The sequence below is a fragment of the Hyperoodon ampullatus genome (assembly GCF_949752795.1).
Source record: "Hyperoodon ampullatus genome assembly, chromosome: 9".
NCBI classification, from domain to species: domain Eukaryota; kingdom Metazoa; phylum Chordata; class Mammalia; order Artiodactyla; family Ziphiidae; genus Hyperoodon; species Hyperoodon ampullatus.
In genome coordinates this window covers 2,404,448-2,421,570 of record NC_136922.1, presented here as the reverse complement: position 1 = coordinate 2,421,570, position 17,123 = coordinate 2,404,448, and the positions used below count along the sequence as shown (strand labels likewise).

Genomic DNA, 17,123 nt, shown 5'->3' with positions numbered 1-17,123 from the left:
GAACCCCTCTGCCTGATCAAGCAAAGCTAAGGTAAAAAGGAGTCCCTGGGGAGCTGTGGACAGCACAGGAGAAGTGGCAAGGTCCCAGGGGGAACAACAGTAGACAGTAGGACAAGGATGGCAGAGTGGAGATTGGAAAAAAGGGCTCAGAACTGGCTGTGTGTTCTGTTAGGCGTTTCCCCAAGAGTTTGGTGATTGGCAGTTTATTTCTAAGATAATGCCTCTTCTTGCCCCCAGATGACTACCTTACCCTCATGTCAACTTGATGGGGTTTTCATCAACCACTCCTAACTTGTGGTTTCTCCATCTCTAAAATTAAAAAGGAGATGGACCTCTAACCTCTAGAAGCGGTCTATCTTGTATATAAATTCAGAAAGAGTGTGTAGGAATGCAGCTGTTACTGTACAAGCTGGCAGGGTATTGGTGGGGTTGAAAGAGCTCCCAGTTTGCTCTCAAGAGAGGCTCAGACCCAGCCCTTCTACTACTATTTCTATTTATTTAGAGTGACCTCTTACTTGATTGGACTTTACATGCTACTCTTTTCAAGAAGCTTCTGTAGGGGTTCTGTTTTCCTAATTGTTTTGTGTTTGAGGAGGTCTGCCTGCTGCCTTTCTACTTGAAGAGCATGCTGACGAGTATGTGATGTTGGTCACTCTTTTTTTTCCCCTGGGAACTTTTTAGGTCTTGCCATCATGACTGAAGGCAAGATTTCCATTTTCTCTCTGATACCTGAAGAGTTTTTTCTTTAACCTAAAAGTTAAATACCCTAACTGGGATGTGTCTTGGTGTTTTTGCATTCTGAATAAAAATTTCCTGACATTTTAATCTGGGGATTCCCTTCTTTTCTCTTTTATTTCTTGGAAATTCTCTTTTCTATAAATATATATTTTGTTTCATCTGCTGTGATCTCTCTTCAGAGATACCAGATGTCCTTATGTGGGAGAGTTTGTCTTCCATATCTGTTAGCATTTCTCTAAGTTTATTTTTTTGGCTTTTTCACATTTATTCACTGTTATTATCTTGTGTTTTTCCTCTATGTCAGTAATTCCATTTTTAGGGGTTTATGTTCTATTACTTGATGTTTCTAATCCATGTATTAATTCTGTAATAATACTGTCTGGACCTCATTTTGTTTCCTGAGATCGAAAATCTCTGTTTTCATCTTATCCTGTTGTTTTAGCCTGCCATGTTTCAGTATCTTTTTTTAATTGAATCCGTGTCACAAAGCAATGATGAGACATTACTTCTCTTCCTTGAATTAAGCTCTTCCCTAGGATGGGCTTAATGGTCTGTGTTTTACTTCCTTTCTTCCCTTGTCTTGCTAGAAAATATCTTCACAGCAACCATGACCTTTTCTTTTCATCTTGCTTATTCAGCTTGGGCTGATAGAGTTTGATTGACATGTCTACATTCTTCCTATTGTATCTGAGATTTTTTTTTTCCTGTGAGAGCTATTGACTTTTCTCAATACTGAAAGAATGCCAAGGATGGGGTTGGGGGAGTTCAGGTGAGGCAAAGTGCAGTCTTTGTTAAAAGAGTTCCTCTCTGCCCTCTCTCCCTCGTTCTGAGACCTGGTTAAATGCCCTAAACCAGTTATCACTGTACTGTACCTGGTTGGGGAGTATTTCCCACAGGGGGCTGCTCTGGTCCTTTGGGCTGTTTCCTCCCAGTGTACAGCGTTGAGGACTTAACTCCTGTCTCCCATCCAGAGAACCAGCCTCAACGCTCACTTGGCCAGGGTCACCTGGTCTCATTAGCAGAGGTTTTAACTGCTTTTTGATCAGAAGTGGAAAAAGACACCTATTTGAATTGATTCTCTATGGATATGAGGATATTAGGGAAAATGCTGAAGATTTTGTTGATTCATACTTAAGGTTTTTGTAAGTGAGATCAACAGCCAAGCTTTGCCATGTATCTCATGCCAGAATTTTCTTTCCTTGGTCCTTGATTTTTTATAAACATGTATTCCATTAGACTATGTACCTTTCTTTAGTATATCGCCAAAGTGAATGTTGCGCGATTTTCTCACTTTGTGGAATATTAGGGAAGAGAAATTCTGTGGGTGGTTTCAATATGCCACGTGAGTCTGAAATCTATGTGTTTTTTTTTTATTTCCTACATTCTTCTGTTGTTGATTCCCAGTTTTAAAAACAACAGATTTCAATGGTTGCTTAGGAAACCAGAGAACCATGACTTTGGGAGAAACAGGATGATTAGGTGGGAAAGCACCATATTTGGCGGAGCTGTAAGCACTTTTATACGTATCAGAATTGCCCATGAAGTCCACTCCCCACCCCCCCACCCCCCCGCTGGGGTTTGGTGGAGGGATAGACTGAGATACCAGCCAGAAGGGACTCCTTCTCCTCTGAGGTTAATGTAACCAGACACTTGGCACCTCGACACAAAAACAGGGGGAAAAAATCACGTGGTTTCTGTAATGCTACTCAATTATTTCTAACCTTAAATGGGGAGAAACGCCACTTCTGTGATCCCTGCCACTCAACTTATGTAGAAATTCCATTCTGTTCCAGTTCTGCAGAGGGCGTGGCAGTCCACTGACAAGTTTCTTTGTGTCGTCCAAGGGTCACGTTGTACTGTTGTCAGGGCATGTGTCACTCCTGACCACCAGCAGATTTGAATGAATGAGAGCCAGGCCGCTGTATGATACACATCCCTAACAAAGCAAGAAGTGGGACCTAATGATGCTTCCTAGTATGATGGGGCATACTCCTGGACAGTTATCGAAGGTTACAGACATTTTTAAGGATGATTAATAAGTCTACGAATTGTGGAGCAGTTTATCCTTTCGTTGCTAAGAACGGCTGCAGACCGTGCTGTCAGGTGTCAGTGTGGGAGGTGTGGGGGTCCTTGCTGTCACCAGCTGCACCAGCCACCATCAGCCGTAACCTGGACCCTTGGGCAGCCGGAAGGCATTCCTCACCTTTGCCTCCCGCCAGTGACCGAGAAGGGTGCTTCCTTCCTTCAGACCGTTCTGTCTTCCTTCAGACACAGTCTCTGCGGGGTTTACCCAGCCTACTGATCCGCCCGGGGCTCTGGCCACCTTCATCCACCCCTTCAAGGCTCCAGCCTCCCTCTCCTCTCGGTATCCTCTTGCTGCTCCCCGTGTGGGACACACTTCACGGTCTGCAGCTAGCTCTTAGCAACAGAAGGGTAAACTGATCCATACTTCCTAGACTTATTATTAATCCTTAAAAAAATCTGTGACCATTGATAAGTGTCAGGAATATGCCTCATCATACTAGAAAGCATCATTAGGTCCCCGTAGCAAACCTTCCTTTCCTTTCATGCAACTTCTCGGACAGGGATGCACTGCACGTTATCATGTGTTAATGTCTGTCTCCCCTGTGGGCTGCTGAGGATGGGGACCACTGTTCCTTGTTCGCCATTCCGTCCCTCCTGTCTGCTCCATGGTGGATGCTTGGTGGAGATGTGGTGCGAGAAGGAAAGAAACAGAGCGAGGGGTGAAACGTAAACAATTCAGACCTGCCTGTGGATGGCCTCTCGTCCTGTGACTTATTAACTAACCGCCGCTGAAAGTCAAGTGAATCAATGGCCCTGACAGTGAGGGCAGACAGTTCATTAATAAATTTGCTAATGAAGCCATGGTTTCCTACTGAGCTTAGAACCAGTATATCGAGAAGGTGTATCTTCAAGTCTATTCATTTTATTTCATTGTGAAAATTTATACTCGAAAGTTAATTACAAGAAGTCAAATCTTTTCTCAAATGTCCCCTTTCCAGGGGAAGCGAGCTTGCCGCCTTCTACAAACCGTGAGATTAGATCTTAAGTTTCTTGAGGCTAAGCTTGCTGACAAGTCCTTGACAACAATTCTCGGGCATCGTTCACGCTCAGTAATTGTTTGAAAGGACAAGTATATGTCACCCCTGGAGCCTCCTTGCTTTGCTCCCGGCTCTCCACCCCGTGACTCTGCAGCACAGGCTCGGTGCTGCTAAGGCTGGGAGGCGAGAGTGGAATTGGAGGCCAGGCAGGATGTGGAGGCCGGCGCGTCTGATGATGCTTTTCACGCTCACGCAAGTCAGAGCCAGCTTTGTGCTACTGACAAGACTGATACCATTTCACTATAAAGAATATACAGTTTTTGTATGTTTGATTAAGCCTTATTCTAGCGTATTAAAGATGGGAATTTAAAACATACAAGATAATATTATTTTAAATAAGTACGTCGCATATTGTTGTAATCGTATAATTATGTTTTAATGAAATAAATCTGATAAATTAAGCAGCCATTGTAAATTTCTTACAACAGTATATTGAAAATACATCGTTTAAATATTAATGTTAAATAGAAAAATGTTTCTAACATCCGGAGTAAAAGACACAAGTATTGGTCTCATCCGTTTGAATATATGCTGTTTAAATTGGCACACCATCCTCGGTTCCCCGATTCATTTATTGATCTGTCCAGACAAATTGGTTTAAACGCCGACCCCGGGCAGAGCCCCGTGCCAGGTGCCCGGCAGGCAGAGACGCGTCAGCTCTCCGCCACGTTGGAGGTGCTCCCGAGGTCGGTGCCCCCACAGGTGTAGATGTCAGCTCTTGCCGCCGGGCGCAGAGGTAACCTGGGCCTCTCTGACTGTCCCCCGCTTCCCACAGGGGACAAGTGCCTGTCAGACCTGCCCTACGACGGCAGCGCCAGCTACGAGAAGGAGAACGAGATGATGCAGACGCACGTGATGGACCAGGCCATCAACAACGCCATCAGCTACCTGGGGGCCGAGTCCCTGCGCCCCCTGGTGCAGACGCCCCCGGGCAGCTCCGACGTGGTCCCGGTGCTCAGCCCCATGTACCACCTCCACAAGCCCCACGCCGAGGGCCCCGCGCGCTCCAACCACTCGGCCCAGGACGGCGCCGTGGAGAACCTGCTGCTGCTCTCCAAGGCCAAGTCCGCGTCCTCCGAGCGCGAGGCGTCGCCGAGCAACAGCTGCCAAGACTCCACGGACACCGAAAGCAACACGGAGGAGCAGCGGGGCGGCCTCATCTACCTGACCAACCACTTCACCCCTCACGCGCGCAACGGCCTGTCCATCAAGGAGGAGCACGCGGCCTACGACGTGCTGCGCGCGGCCTCCGAGGGCCCCGCGGACGCGCTGCGCGTGATCGGCACGAGCGGGGAGCCCCTCAAGGTGTACAGGTGCGAACACTGTCGCGTGCTCTTCCTGGACCACGTCATGTACACCATCCACATGGGCTGCCACGGCTTCCGAGACCCCTTCGAGTGCAACATGTGCGGCTACCACAGCCAGGACCGCTACGAGTTCTCGTCCCACATCACACGGGGGGAGCACCGCTTCCACATGAGCTAAAGCGCCGCCCCAGCCCCCCGCCCGGGGACGGCGCCCCGCCCCCCAGAAGAGCATCCAGGACCCGCGCCAGCCCCTGCGCGGGCAGCCGGGATGGACCAACTGCTGTGCTTTGACCTCTAGGTCGTGTTTCGTTTTGTTCTGAGTTGGTTTGCTTTTGAAAACAAGGAGCTTTTCTTGTTAGATGCAGGGTTCCGTTCGGAGACCCCGAAATGCTCTCTTACTAGACAATTCTGTAGACCGCTGGCTGAAATCCCCTCCCCTGTTGCTTCCTAGAAATTGCTGGCCTCCAGAGGATGGGTCATTTTCGGAGAGAATTTTATAAAAACAGGCGCAAGCCCTGGAAGGAATGAGCCGGTTCCGTGCTAAGCACGGGATTCACGCCCCAGATGGGGTTTCCGAGGTCCCAGGAGCTGTGTGCGCAGCCCCTGAGCTGTGGTCGTGAGCTGACCCTGGGGGTGAGTGCCCCTACAGCAGGGCCAGAAGCTGCGTGCATGCAGGGAAGACAGGCCACAGGCTGTAAACAAAGATAGGATTCCAAGTCAAATTCTGCACATTGTTGGGGACAAGTGACCACTGGGCAGAGGGAGGGAGGGATTGGAGAGCCTTTGGTTTCATTCTCGATTTCCAGACCGTGAGGTTGCTCAGCCCACAGCTAAGCCTTCCGAGGCCTGTCGTCACGTGGGATGAACTCCTGTTCCCCTGGGGCACCTGGGACTACTGTTCTCTGCTCTGTCATACCGGTACTTTGAAGGCCCCCCCAAAACCTATCACTACATTTTTAACCAGTCCTGAAATTTGAACCTTAATTCCTTCTGAAATGTTCAGATAATAAAATCCTCCAGAAACCAAAATTTTATTCTAAATTCCACATTCATTTCTTTGGTTCTGTGCTCCTTCCCCGCTGGGTTCTACCTATGACCAGAAGGCTATTTTCCCTGCAGAAGGCCCGTCCTAGACCTCATTTAATGTTTTGTTTGCAGCCCCAGGCCTGGATTTCTTACCGTCAGTACATTTCTTACCCTGCTCGCTGTGTATATTATTCTCATTTTAAAATCCGTAAAAGAAGGATTCAGAATGACCCTTCATTTTTAGGTCAAGGAAGTTTGCCAGGTGAAGTCCGGGAGATGCTTCTTATACACAGCACCTATTTGTTTGAAACTAAACTTGCCAACCATCTGAAACTCTCTCCTGTAACGACAGAGCTGCACCCTGCATCCACGTAGGCAGGACGCACCCGTCTGACTCGGGACCATCTCGTGACCAGAACTCGAGGTCCAACAGAGGCAGGTGGCCCCAGAGGTGCTCTCTGAGGCTCCACGAAGGTGTCCGTGGGTTCTCATCCCAACCAGGAAGGTAATGCTGTCATCAAGGACATTCATCTCAACCATCTAGCAGAAAGGGCATACAGTTTCAAAGGTTTCCAGTATTTGTCGTCACCAAAAATATCCAAGGTGACCATGAAGAAACAGGAAAAATTGTGCACAAGCACCTCTGCATTTCATCTAAATCCAGAGTTCTTGGGCTCAGCTCTCTTGACATTTGGGGCTGGATACTCTGTCACAGGGGATTCCCCTGGGCATCATAGGCTAACAGCACCCCTGGTCCCTACCCGATAGATGCCAATAAGACACCGAGTTGACTACCAGAAATGTTCCCTGGGGAACAAGCATTGCCCCTAGTGGAGAACACTGCTCTAAACGAATTCTAAACCAGTCAAGGGTCTGGAGGTCTTCCAAAGGGTCTGGAAGGGTCTGGAAGGGCCTTCAAGGGTCTGGAAGCCCTGCAAGAATGTTCCCCATCAGCAGTCTGGAGACTGACTCCTGTTCCTTTGGATTCATTATAAATTCTCTCAATGAATTATCCCTCTTCAGTCTTCAGAAACATACCCTCTCAGGTGCATTTGAGTTTTCTGGAAAGGATGGTGTCCCAGCATCCTTGAGGCATGGGGTTCTTTGCTTACAGAACCGTATGACATTTTGAACCTGAAAATAGACAAAGTTGTCCTAATTGGGGCCGTGACACACTGATGCACTGGGGGAGGGGTCAGATGGAGGGAGGCTCTGGGCTGTGGACAGTGTTCGTTCCATTTGCAGCTACAGAGAAGGAGCCACCTCAGCCCCGAGAACATACATAGTCAAGGTGAGAGACTGCTTAGACTTCCAGTCTGTAGGCCAAGTTCACCTGCCCTGTTCTTTCCCATCCGGCTCCACAGGGTCCATTGGCTGAACGGAGTTATTTTTCCCTGTGACTTCAAACAGCTGGATCCACCACTGTAAATAGTGGCTACAGGAGTTCTTTTCTCCAGGGCTTTCCCCTCCCTCTCTCTGCCTTTTATAGCCAAAATAACTGTTTATTTACACACCTTTTGTTGTGGTTTTCTATTGTAACACCATTTTTCTTTCAAACTATTGTATTTAAAGTAAGGTTTCATATAATGTCAACAAGTAATTAAATTATGTTTGAAAAGCGGCCATGTTCTGTACTGAAAGCTGTTAATGTTTTCCTCCTAGCTGGTAAAAGTAGGATTTTGCATGATCTCACTCCCTTTTGTTCTGTGGTTTGTTCTGCTGTTTGATGGTGTGAGTGTGTGTCTCGGGGACTGTCATGGATGCACTAGGTTTCATGCACTCTCGTTGCATTGAAAATAAATATCAACCAAAGGAGGGGCACCAGTAGCAGGTGGATTCATTGATCACAACGAGAAATCCCTGCTTGGCATTCCTGCCCCTCCGTGTCACCCAGCTTCCCTCCACATGAAACACCTGGATGCCCGCTCCTTACCCAGGTCCTCCTGCATCGCGTACCTTAAAGCATGGGCTTGTCCTAGTAGAAGAGTCACTAAAAAGAATTGTGTGACCATTGCTTTATTGCCCAAGGGCATGTCCCAGCACCCAGCGCTTCAGATACCCACACGTTTCACTTCCAATTCAGAGTCAACCGCAGAATGAAATCTCAGAAACTTCACTGAGAAAGACAGCTACCTGTTATGGAGATGTGAGTTCTTTTTCTTTCTTTTCTATTTTAGTGCTTTTTTCTTGTTTTGTTTTGATTGTGACTCTCAGTAGTGTCATCTTCTTGCCGAAACAAAAGCGAGATGGAATGAACTGCTGTAGACAAGTCATGAAGCAAATGTATTTCTCTCTCTTGCACTTCTTAAGTTCCAGCAATAATGAAGGGTCACCACTACTCAAAACCCAGATCCCGCTCCTTCAGTTCATTGTGTGTGTGTGTGTGTGTGTGTGTGTGTGTGTGTGTGTGTTTTACTTTAAAATGAACCAAAATTAGAGTTATTTAAGATATACAGACATCAGAAAAAAAAAAAAAAAAGCACATAGGCTGTTGGTGCCGTAGCATTCACTGTGAACCCATGTAACCAGATATGAATATGCAATCTTGTTTCCAATACTTTCTAATACACTTTTTTACAATGTTGTGGGTGATGACTGTTCAGGGTTCAGTTTGTTTGTATCTAACGCAGCTTTAGGTGTTCGGCTGCCATCCTGGCAGTTACATGTACAGGATTGTAAATGGGAAAATGCAGTTGTATTTCCAATCTGCCTCTATGACGATGTTAAATTATTTCTGTTTTGCTGTGAACAAGGGGTGTACCCCTGGAGGAATAGAGTATCCTTTTGTACACATTTTGAAATGCTTCCTCTGTAGTGATAGAACAAATAAATGCAACAAGTACTCTGTCTGCCCTATCCTGTGAAGCCCACGCTAGTCTGAGAGAAGGTCCTGCAGAGCTGCCGCCTGCTACAGACCCCCTCCGGGTCGGAGGAGACAGAGGTGGGCTTGGGGGCGGGTACAGTACAAGTTGGAGTCTTATGTGATCGTCTGCATACGACGTTGCTGCCAGAGCATCAGTTCACTTCAGCAGACTGACACCCCGCCCCCCACCCCGGGCCTAGCTGTGCTGGGCTTAGGGTACTTGTGGGTTTGAGGGTAGGTAGAAGTCGTGAACAACAAGACATACATCCCTGGCTCTTCGTAGAGCAGTGCTTAATGCCGCAAGCAGCAGGCCCGTGGCCCGGGGAGCCCAGAGGCAGTGACCGACCGCAGTGACCGCCTGGTGGCACTCTCCCTGCAGAGCTGCACACGTAGGGCAGGGGCGCTTCAGCTCTGCCGCAGACCTGCACTGCTGCAGACTCTCTCGGTGGTGAAAACCCTCTGGTCCTTTTGGACCACTAGCCAGACATCCTATGGGTTCAGATCTACTAAACAAGGTGAAGTGGCCAAGTTTCCATGGTCCAACATTTGACCCAAATGGGGCGAAACTTTAATGAAATCCATAGACTGTACCGTTTCACATCAGGCTCTGGCATCAGGGGCTTTTCGTAAGTGGTGTTGGCTGAGGCAGCATCCTTCAGCGGAAGTTCTCACGGTGAATGCCTCCTTAGGTTACAGCACTGATGGTGTGCCTGAGTTCTGAAAGAGTGTGTGGCTTAGAGAGACGTGAGGACACACCCATTGCCAGATCCATCCCACCATTTCACAGCTGTGTCCTGTCATTTCTCAGTGATCACAGGTCCAAAAAATAAAGAAGGCTTGTATTAACTCAGAAATGACCTAGGCTCAACCTAAGGAGAAAAAGTGACTCAAAAGCGTGGGGTTAGACCGTGAGAGTGAGGACCATGAGCGTGTCTGTGTACATCTTACAAAGCTTAATGAGTGTGTGTGGAAGGGATCTGAGGAGAGCTGCTGCCTGCCCTCCTCTCTCCAGCTGCCCTGGTGCCCGTCGACTGAGCATGGGGGGTGGGGGCGGGGGCATCCATCCTGGATCCCGGGACATGATGACGAGTGAGGGTGAGCTTTCAAACACCCACTTCAAGAGCCACTAGCAAGACGAGACTTCATTTCTTGGTTTTCACTACCTTTTATTCTAGTTGAGTCCTCCTGAGAATGATTATTCTCAGCATGTCTTTCTGAGGCTGTAAACCATCCTCTGGGGCCCATTAACCTTCCTCTGGGCCCCTGCGAACTTGTAGCGAGTCAGTGGTATATCCAATCCATGCGCCCAACCCGGTTGGCCCCATTCTGGGGAGTCTGACCTGGAGGGTGTCCCCTTCTTGGGGTGACGGTGAGGACCAGAGCATTCCACCTCCACACCTGGGAGGGAGCGGAGTCAGCATCGGTCTGCCTGGTTGGCCCCAGGAGGACTACACCTGATTCCAGGTGGATGCAGCAAGGTTCAAAGAGCTGGCGGCCGGCACAGAGGGCCCGGAAGAAGCTGAGTGGAGGAAGCGAAGTATGGACGCAGCTCACACCTGACACTGTTCCCAGTGCACCTGGAACAACCTGGCACATGCTGGACAGCTCCCTCTCTGATGATCCCCATGGGGCAGCCCTGGAAGTTTCCTGCATGTGGTTTATCATCCCCCCCACCCCCTGAAAACAGCTGCGCATCTGCAGTCCAGTTCTATTCCTGATGAGTGCTGTGCTATATTTTAAATATCAGTGTGAAATCTGGGGAGCTAAACATCAGAATTCGGGGTTCAGATGCCAAAGATTTCTGATCCCACTTCCAATTAATTGGTCATATTTGCTGTCAAAATAAAACGTCTTGGTGAGTCCTTGTGAGTCCTTGGTGAGGTTGTGCATTCTCGTTAAAAGCACGTACATTCTCAGGGAACAGGATCCCTTGGACATTGCCAAAAGTCTGTTTTTTTTTTTTTTGTATGGCCACCTCTCAACTCCAAACACAGAGCAGAGCTCAAAACAGACATCTAGGAGCTGGGCAATCTGTTGACGACTCGGAAGAAGTTCTCAGACCACTGACACAGGAGTTCAATATTCCTCCAAAGCCCAGGGCATCGCTCTGAACCCCGCTGGCTCCTGGAATAACAATTCTGCCTCACAGCCAGGCTGCCGTCCTCCCACTGGCCTCTCCCATCATTAACCCAAATTCCCAGTTCCTGGCTCAAGGCTGCCTCTGGACTCCCTAAACCACGCCACCTTCCCCAGGCCCCAGGGCTTCCAAAAATCCCCCATGACCCTGGTTCTCAAAGGCAGCTCAGAATCACCTGGCTGGTTCTTTAAAATGCAGTTTCCAGAGACCCACTCCTGACCGTTCTGGAGCTGGAGGTCTGCGTGGAGCTCCCCCACCAGGTGTGGGACCAGCTCCCCAAGTCTGGATAAGCTGACTCCCCCCAGCCCCCTCGCCATCAAGGCAGGTACAGCCTTCACCCTCTCCTCCAGCTCAATCATGCCCCTCTTTTTTGACAGAGGAAGAAAATTAATAATTACTTAAAAAATGAATAATTATTAAAAATTAATAATGTCTCTCTCTTCCCCCTCTTAAGTTTGAAACAACTCAGATATAGACAGGAGAGTCAGAGAGTAGGAAGTCAAAATCCTATCCGTGCTACCCATAGAAACCTAGATTAGAGGACACGGCTTCAGTGCATGCACCACAGCGGGCTTGCAAACCTCAGGCAGACATGCTCTGCTGGACGCAGGCAGGATTTAAACTCGGGCACCCCATGAAGAGGCTCAGCCCCTGCCCTGCAAGAAAGGGGAGGTGGACCAGAGCCCACAGCCTGCAGGCAGCAGAACCCAGGAAAGCAGCAGAAAGCAAGCTCCGTTCCTGCAGCCAGACAAGTGTGGAAAGGTAGAGCAGCAGGTGCAGGCAAGCCACTGGAGACAGAGAGTGATGTCGTGGCAACCAGGGAGAGTGATAGGAGGGCCAGGCAGCAGTCCTGGCAGGAGGGACATGGCTGTAACCTGTACAGCAGCAGGGCTGGAGCAGGAGCAGAAGCAGAGAGGGGAGGACATGAATCTCTGCCACTGGGATGCAATCTCCAGGAACAGGGACAACTGTTTGTAATTCGCTGTCACGTCCACAGTGTCAAGAGGAGTACCTGGCACATAGCAGGTGCTTGCTATTGTCTGAATGTTTGTGTCCCCCCAGAATTCAGATGCAGAAATCCTATGCCCCCGAAGGTGATGGTATTTGAACGTGGACCTTTGGCGGGTGATGAGGTCATATGGGTGATGCCCTTGTGATGGGAGTAGCGCCCTTATAAAGAGGCTTCAAGGAGCTCCCTCACCCTTTCGAACGCGAGGACACAGTGAGAAGTCTGCCACCCGGGAGGGGGTCCTCACCCGACCCTGATCTCAGACGTCCAGCTTCCAGAACTGGGGGAAATAAATTGCTGTTGTTTATAAACCATTCAGTCTTTGGCATTTTGTTATAGCAGCTCACAGAGTGAGACGGAGGTCAATAACCATGTGTGCATAATCATCTACTGAAGATGATTAAAGTGACTGTACATGAAGGAATCATGAGGTGTTGACCCCAAGTCTCTGGTCCTGTATGAGCAGTTAGTAGGGAGGCTGGGCAGAGGGATTGGGGAAGGAAGCTCGGTTTCGTTTAATTGAAGCCATTGGATGACAAGAGTAGGTCAGCTGTGAAGACAGGTCAGAGTTTGAGAGTCATGTGGACAACAGCGAGGAAAGCGGGATGGACACAGGAAGGTGCCCGAGGGGAGAGCCAGGTGGGAGGGTGGGAGACGCTTTGGAACTGCAGAAGAGGGCGATTGTTCCAGACAGAAGGAAAGCACACTGAGTCCAGGACCTGGGTCTCCTCTATGAAGAAGAGGCCAAAAAGCAGGTGCAATAAAGCAGCTGAAACGAGGAGGAGGCTGAGTGTCCAGGACTCTTGCAGTGACATGTGGCAGGTCGGGCAGGTGGGTTCAAGAGGCAAGGATGGGCGGAGGACGGCTGGGACCCGAGACGCTGGCAGAGAAGAAATGGGGACTCGCTGAAGCACGGGCCTCAGGCCTCAGCTGGGACCTGATGCTTCAAAATGCCAAGTACTGGGCTGAACTTTCCTAAGGAGGAAGGTGAAAACCTCAGTGTGAAGTCCCCTCACTTTTTCTGCTTTTTGGCAGAGCCAAGGACAGGAACAAGGCACCATCCCTGCGCAATGTCTCCTGTGGCCACCCTTTTCTGGGGCCCTGGCCACCCCTGGGGAGCCAGCCTCACATCCCTCCCCAACTCAAGCAGCCCGTGCCCCCCTTCCCTGGCAGCGGGGTGCCTCCCCGGCAGAGCAGATGGGCTGTGGCTGCCCGGGGGATTGCAGGACCGGAAGCAGATGCGGCCACCGTGGTCCCCTGTGCACAACTGGGACCCAGCCGCTTGGGGAGGACATTTGCATAATAAGGATAATTTGGTACCAAAGCCGTCCCCTGAAGTGAACTGCCTGGATCTCGGTACAGTTAACAAATTTCACTTCTTCTTTCCCATGTTTTGTCAGGCCAACTAGATACGACATTGAGTGTGTGAATTGTCCAAAGATGTCTTCTTTCTCCCTGCGTGAGTCAGGCCTCCTCCCTCTCCCCCGATTTTACTCTCCCAGGGTCCCCTCCCCGGCTGGTCCACGGCCCCCGTGGGCAACCCAGCAGTGCCCCTGCCCACGCAGAAGCTCGCTCCCTCTCAGAGGGACCCCGTGGCAGGGCCCCATGCTCCTGGCAGCAGCTCTTCCCGGACACCTCACCCCATCCCCACACCTGCGGCTGCATCATCCCTCCCGCTTCCTGTGGGCACGGGCAGGCGAGGCCCCACAGCAAGGGGGGCGTGCGGTTTCAAGCCCTCAGTTCGATTCCCCTTTCAGGGCCCTCCTCCCTTCTGGGCACTGCCTTCCACAAAACCCGCCGCGGCGCCCCCTGCCCACACCCGGACCCCACCCCTTAAGGCACCACAATTCCTTTTCTAAGTTGCCTTTGAACCATCTTACAAGAAAGCAATCATACGTGTATATCCAGTGCTACAAAACTAAAATAGTCACGGGTATGAGCTTAGGGGTCTGTTGCCATCACCATGGGCCTGGTGGTCAGGGAGACGGGTCTGGGGTTCAAGTCCACCCCCTCCAGAATGGCATCCAGCCTGACCAAGACCTGAGCCCCGGCCTCTCTCCAGGCTCCTTCCAGCCTTCAAGGCAGCCTGGTACCCAGGCTCCCTCTCACCACGGGCCCGCTGGCTCTGGGATGCCCCCCGAGCCTTGCCGGCTGCTGAACTAGGCGTGTGACAAGGCTGAACCCTTGTCTCTGGCTGATTTTTGGAGTTTTCTAAAGGCCAGTTCTCTGGGCTCCTGGGGCAGCATGTTTAAGTCTGTGTCAGGGCCCTCACGGTGCTGTGTTCAGTGCCAACCTCCCCTGTCAGACTATGAGTCATGGGTCTTACCTCATCACCCCCAAACCTCCAATCCAAGCTGGGGTCATGCCCCTGTGGCCCCAGGAGTGGCACGTAGCATGTAGGATGGACTCTCCTCCCCTGCTCCTGGAAGTCTGTGAAGTCTTATCTCACCCAAGATGGTGGCCTGGACCCCAGCCCGCGGCTCTTCTTTCTGAAGCCCCCTCCCATCTTTCCACTTGCTTCAGGGCCAACGTCGTCTCCACAGAGAAAAGCAGGAGGCAATGGGACACAGGGCCCATGCTCCTGGGGTCTCCAGGAGGGTCCTCTCTCGTGGGTCCTGGTGTTCAGGCCCTGGCAGGGGCGTCTCGTCCCTGGGTGGGTGCTGCTCAGAGAGCAGCAAGGACTGGAGGCAGGGCAGCCAGGTTCCACTGACCAAGTGTGTCTCAGCTGAGTCAGGAGAGACAGAGGCAGAAGGAGAAGAGACAGAAACACTCGATTAAAACCAGGGAAGGCAGGGCTTCCCTGGTGGCGCAGTGGTTGGGAGTCCGCCTGCCGATGCAGGGGACGCGGGTTCGTGCCCCGGTCCGGGAGGATCCCACATGCCGCGGAGCGGCTGGGGCCGTGAGCCATGGCCGCTGAGCCTGTGCGTCCAGAGCCTGTGCTCCACGATGGGAGAGGCCACAGCAGTGAGAGGCCCGCGTACAGCAAAAAAAACAAAAAACAGGGAAGGCAGAAGGAGTGAAAGACAATACATTTTAAAAAAGGAGAGCAACAAGGGCAACAAACAGACCACAGTAACAGATGCGGTGACACTCGTCCAACTGCATCGATCCTCATTCTAAATGGCATTGATCTACATGCACCGGTTAAAACACAGCGACTGTCAGGGTGGATCCACAGACAAGACCCAAGTACACGTGGTCCATGAGCAATTCACTTGAAATGTAAGACACATAGATTGAAGTGAAGGGACGAAGAAGGCCACACCCTGCTCACGCCAGTCGGAAGAAAGCAGGACCAGAGCCTACATTATGTTCAGATACAGCGGACTTCAGAGCCAGGGAGATCACCAGGGGTAAAGAGGGGCCTTGTGTCACGGTAAAGGGGTCAGTCCTCTGGGAGGACAGAACAATTCTTATCGTGTAGGCACCTGGAAACAGAGCATCCAAATATGCCATAGGACCACAGGGAGACATAGACAAACCCACTCACGGTTGGAGACGTCCACACCCTCCATCAGAAGCAGACAGATCCAGCAGACAGAAATCCAGGAAGGGCGGGCTGATCGGAAAGACAGAAGGTGTCTGGGTGAAGAAGGTGTGAAGGCACTTGGGGCAGGGGGACAGCTGAGCCCAGGCCCAGAGGCCAGAACACGGCCATGTGTTTGGGGACGGCCACGCCATTGAGTTTGGCCAGAGGGACCCGGAAGGCTTTTGGGGTCTGCAGCCTCCGTGGTGCTGAGGGGCCAGCAGGAAGCGGGGCATCCACGCTGAGCCTGAGAAGGGCCTTCTCAATGCTAAGCAGAGGCTTGGGGAGAGAACCAGGAAACGAGCCCCCGTCCTGGTCCTGGAACTGCCCGGCTGTCAAGGGACTTCGGAGGAAGCGCAGGGAGGGGGCTTATCAGTAGCTTCAGGTAGTGGAGCGCAGGCCAGGGAAGCAGAGAGACTTGTTCAAGGTTACAGAGGGTCGCCCCTGAACCACACGTCCTGACGCCCCTTATGCCCAGGATACACAGTCCCTGAATGAACATTTCTCTGGGCCAGACACATAGGAAAAAGAATAATACTGCAGGGCAACGCGGATAGCAATCCTGAAACAAAGGTGTCGCTATCCCCGTGCCCTAGAGACGATGTGAAAGAGGCTTAGAGGGCCCCACCTGGCCTGGGGTCCCCCAGCTGCGGGGAGCTGTCACCACACTACGAGGCCGTGGGGCAGCTCAGACTCCTGGTGACCTGGGCAGGAACTCACGTACAACAGGATCGTGTTAAACCACCAGAAAGGAAAACAGGTAACAGTGTCTTACCCTGAGGATTACCTGGTCACTGCCACACACTCTGGGTGCACGCCCAGCCCCACGCAGGCTGTACTGAGAGACTAAACACAGAGCGGTCGAAAAGGAGCATGGAAACAAAGGCGCACAGAAACCAAGAGCAATTCTGCTTCTCGCCTGTTTGCTTCGAGGAACAGGGCATCCTTTTCCACACCTGCAGCTTGGAAATGCCAGAACAGAGTATTGATATCCTTCCCCAGAGAGAGGTTCTACACAGAACGATGGTGTCCCACACGTTAGCCACCAGCCACCCCCGGCGATTTAAACTTAAAATCATCAGAACCATATAAATTAGAAAATTCAGCCTGTCCATTGCAATAGCCTCATTCTAAATGCCCCATAAGCCACGTGGGGCTTCTGGCTGCCATGCTGGACAGAGCAGATAGGAAAGCTTCCCATCGCAGCGGCAGCTCAGTCCCAGGGTGCCAAGCAGCCCCTCAGCGTCCAGCGCCTGGAGGGGGACACCTTAACTCCCTCTCCCAAAAAAAACATGGGCTCCTAGCTTGGTCCTGAGGAAGCCTGCCCTGGGGTACCGAATCCTGAAGGCTGCCGTCAATATTCAAATTATGCAGCAACTTTCACTTCCCCTTGGG

General features: G+C 51.0%; 1 protein-coding gene across 24 annotated transcripts in view; it reads left to right on the top strand.

Annotated features, from left to right (window-relative positions):
- IKZF1 (IKAROS family zinc finger 1) overlaps positions 1–5,345 on the top strand; it is a gene marked incomplete at both ends in the record, with an annotated part of 89,370 nt that extends 84,025 nt beyond the window's left edge. For all 24 annotated transcript variants that reach the window (XM_079711912.1, XM_079711909.1, XM_079711915.1 and 21 more), the window contains one exon: positions 4,636–5,345. In XM_079711912.1, the coding sequence (XP_079568038.1) occupies positions 4,636–5,345 (710 nt within the window). The remainder of the gene's footprint in view (positions 1–4,635) is intronic.
- Positions 5,346–17,123: the final 11,778 nt, after the last annotated feature.